The following is a 4153-nucleotide window of genomic DNA, read 5'->3' as shown; positions in this document are numbered from 1 at the left end:
TGCGAAAATCAAGGAGGAGGCTCATCTTTGGACTTTGGCAGGAGCGAAACAGCTTAGTATTGTTATGTCGCGAAAGTAGACCTTTTCGTTTTTGCCGCCCCGCGGTTATGTCTAAACCTTCTTCTTAATCAATGAAAATGGCAAGTTTTTTGCCTTGTTTCAAAAAAAAAATAGAGCCCTGTATGTGCTCAACTTCCACCAAACAACCTTTTTCTGAAACATTCTAAAAGGAAAAGAAAAAACAAATTTTGTTTTGAGACGGATAAGAAAAAAAGTTGGCTCGACTTCCACCGGCCAACTTGATGTGATCATAATTCGATCCAATCCCGTCAATCACGTCGCACCGTGGAGTGGAATCACCTGACCCGGTTAATCTTACAGGGAAAACATGATACTTAATCATGGGAGGCATCAATTGGTTAAAGTTTAGAAAGTATATTCATGCAATGCTTCAACTGATTAATTATAAGCACAAGTGCACAGGTTACTTAAATCACCCGTACACAAACAATTAGCAGCATGGATCGTTGGATCGAGCTGGAGCCGACGATCGACAAAAAGGTAGAGAAAGAAAAGAAACTTGTGATGATATAAAATAAATAAATGATGGAACAGTGATCATCACTAGTTACTACTGGTAGCAAAAAAAATGATCAAACAAAATTAGGGCCGGCCTCAGGTGAAGCTGAGGCTGGATCGGGACCGGAGTAGGTAGTTGCATGAAATTGATATACGAAGCCGTACGTAGATGGATCGGCTCCTGGATCGGACGGCTGAGGTGAAATGAACTGATTCAGAAGACCTTGGCGACGTCCTTCATGAGCCCGGGGTTGGCGTTGCAGAAGGAGATGAACTCGCTGAAGTCGATGAAGCCGTCACCGTCGGTGTCGATCTCCGCCATCATGCGCTGCACCTCGTCCGCGGAGGTCGACCCCAGCGTCCGCAGCGCGTCCGTCAGCTCAGTCAGCGAGATCTTCCCGTCGCCGTTCGTGTCGAACCTCTTGAAGATCCTCTCCATGTCGTCCGCCATTATCCGCCCCTGGTGTTCTTCTACCTCGAATCACTCTTCGATCGGTCGACGGGCGGGCAATGGCAGCTATGCTCGCGTGTCTTGGTTAGTTAGTTCCGGCTATTCGTGCTCGCACCTATCTATATATATGCAATTGTAGGACGGGCAGGGCGCCAATGTTGTAGCTGAGTTTGTGGACGCCATTGTTGCATGCGAGGATGCCAACCGCCCGTCTCCTCGTGAAGCGCCCGTTCATTTCGCGCAGGCGATGGAACCGTTCGCTTCAACCATCCATTCCACCGTCTGTCTTTTTCTTTTTTTGAGAGGTTCCACCGTGTGTCTCTTATGGACCATACGTCGTTAACTACGCCCAGAATAAGAATTGCCGTCATGCGAAACGGCCCAATGAATTTATGGCCAATTTATTACCTTTACCTACAAAACTAGAGGCCCATTTGTCGCGCCGCCGACTACTTCACAATCTATGAAACCGGGGCAACAATGTTCAAAAATTTGAAGTAAGCGGCGGATTTATATAGAAATATAAATGGTTTATATTCTAGTTTATATGTCTATGTCCTTATAAACTGTTTAAATTTATGGCCAATTTATGTCTATATTTCTATAAAATGTTTGGGGATTTTAAAAAATGTTCATGGTTTAAAAAATAAAATTTGAAAATTATATTTGCAAAATGATCGAATTTTCAAACATTATTTGACTTTTAAAAAAATTGTTTACAATTCCAAATAAATGTTCAAAAATCTTGAGAAATTGTTCGAATCTTCCATTGAAGTTAGTTCTTACATTTTCGCACCGTTCACTTATCACTTATACTCATCAGCTCAATTGGCTACAAACAACACTTCATTAGCGAGTGATCAGTAGTTCGATCCCTTGTGAGGTCACCCATTGCCCCCATCTCCTATTTGGCATCTTAAGCGTCAGTTAGAGTGCATTTGGCTATGTGACTCATAACCTTCTATAGCATTGCTATTTAGATGCGTCGACCCATATATGGATTTTTTTCAACTACGCCCAGAAGAAGAATTGTCGTCATGCGAAACGGCCCGCTGAGTTTATGGCCAATTTATTGCCTTTACCTTCAAAACTAGAGGCCCATTTGTCAGACCGCCACCTACTTCACAAGCTCGGCACCGGGGCGGCGGTCAGGCCCACTTCCTCCATCCTCGGCCGCTACTCCATAGTGGCGGAAATAGCATGGAGGGGGGTAAAGGTCATCCATTGAGTGAGTGGTTTCATGACCGGTTTCGAAAACCTTCTCAAAGGTTCCTGGCCGTTTTTCGAAACCTTCTTGAAGGTTTCCGAGCTAGTTTTTTTTACTGTTTTTCTAGCTTTTTAGTTTGTCCTTTTCCTTTTTCTCCCTTTAAAAATGATTTTTTGTTCCTTTTTATTTTCTTCCTCATTTATTTCCTTTTCAAGTTTCTCTTTCTTTTCAAATAATATTTGGAAAATTTAAATGTTATTCAAAATTCAAAAAATATTCCCCTTTTCAAAATTTCAAAAAATTCTCATGTTTGATTTTTTTAGTAAATTCAATAAGTATTCACATAATTGCAAAAAATGTGCTTCTTTTCAAAAAAAGGTTCCTATTTAATTTTTTCATAAATTCAAAACAAGCACTTTAAAAAAAGAACTTTCAGAAAAATGTTTACCTTTTCTAAAAATGTTGTTAATAATTTATAAAAAATGTTCAACAATTTGGAAAAAATCCCCGTTTGCTAATTTTATTCAAAGATTAAAATATGTCTATATTTATCAAAACAATTGGGGATTTTAAATAATGTTCATCGTTTCACAAAAAAAATTGAATATTCTGTTTGCAAAATGACTGAATTTTCAAACATTATTTGAATTTTTAAAAAATTGTTTACAATTCCAAATAAATGTTCAAACATCTTCAGAAAGTGTTCAAGTCTGCCGTTCAAGTTAGTTCTTACATTTTCGCACCATTCACTTGTCACTTATACTCGTCAGCTCAACTGGCTACAAAACAACACTTCATTAGCGAGTGATCAGTAGTCCGATCCCATGTGAGGTCACCCATCGCCCCCAACTCCTATTTGCCACCTTAAGCGTCAGTTAGCGTAATCCTACACAGCACTGCTATTTCACCGGTTATCTCTTTTTTTATTTGATTTTATTTTATCATTACTACTGTCCTTTTATTTTATTTATTTTATTTTTTAACAAATTCGTGTTCTTTTCCCAATTTCGTTTAAAGAATGAAATTTGAAGACTATTTTCAATTGTTTGCGAACTTATCACTTCAAATCCGTGAAATTTTTGCTCAAATTCATGAACTTTTCCTTATTTTTGTACTTTTTCATATCTTTTATGAAAAAAATTCCAAATTCGTGATTCTTTTCATTTTTGCAAAAAATTTCACTTATGAATTTTCCAATCCTTGAACTTTTTTCAAATTTGTGATCTTCTCTCAATTTTTTACGAATATCGTTCCATGTTATATGGGCATTTTCCAAATTTATATAACTTTTGTGAAATTGCATGAATTTTTTTATTTTTCTTGAACTTTTGTCAAAAAATTGGGAATCTTTTATTTTTCTGAAAAAGTCAACAGTCAACTCTCTGTGGCCAACAATTGCCGGTTGACTGGTCAACGGTCACCTTATAACGAGATAGAAGCTCCCCTGGCCAGAAGGGTTTTCGTGTAGCAACACTGCAATCCGCCCCAATATGAAATTATTGTATAGCGGGCTTTCCAAGTACGGTCTTTTCTTGTATACTTTTTGTATGGGTTTTTGTCAATTTATTTGTGTATTCTTTGTAGCGGGTTCTTATTCTTTTTTTCTTTGACTTTTTCTTTGTTTCTTTCTTGGTTTTCGCCAGGTTATTTCCATTTTCTTTGATTTTCACCATGGGTTTCCCCCTTTTTTCCCCTTGGTTTCTTTTGTTTTACTTGTTTCTTCACTGGTTTTCTTTGGGTTTTCTTCTTTTTTCTAAAATGCATGTCTGTTTTTTCAGTACACGTGTATGTACACATGGAACCCATTTTTTATGCATGCCGCACATTTTTCAAATACACGATGTACGTCAATAACATTTTTCATATATGTGTAATATTTCTTTTTAAATAAAAGATTAACATTTTTAAAAATTACA

The 4153-nt window shown here is 37.6% G+C and overlaps 1 protein-coding gene across 1 annotated transcript; it reads right to left on the bottom strand.

The window, feature by feature from the left end:
* Window positions 1–415: 415 nt before the first annotated feature.
* LOC119330837 (polcalcin Phl p 7-like) lies at window positions 416–1142 on the bottom strand. Its single transcript, XM_037603964.1, has one exon. The coding sequence runs from the start codon at window positions 1028–1030 to the stop codon at window positions 794–796; it is 237 nt and encodes a 78-aa protein (XP_037459861.1). The 5' UTR covers window positions 1031–1142; the 3' UTR covers window positions 416–793.
* Window positions 1143–4153: the final 3011 nt, after the last annotated feature.

The sequence above is a fragment of the Triticum dicoccoides genome, chromosome 7A, assembly GCF_002162155.2.
Source record: "Triticum dicoccoides isolate Atlit2015 ecotype Zavitan chromosome 7A, WEW_v2.0, whole genome shotgun sequence".
NCBI classification, from domain to species: Eukaryota; Viridiplantae; Streptophyta; class Magnoliopsida; order Poales; family Poaceae; genus Triticum; species Triticum dicoccoides.
This window is presented reverse-complemented; position numbering and strand designations above follow the sequence as displayed.

Coding starts and splice junctions, on each gene's coding strand:
- LOC119330837 (XM_037603964.1), bottom strand. CDS start 1,030: ATGGCGGACGACATGGAGAGGATCTTCAAGAGGTTCGACACGAACGGC.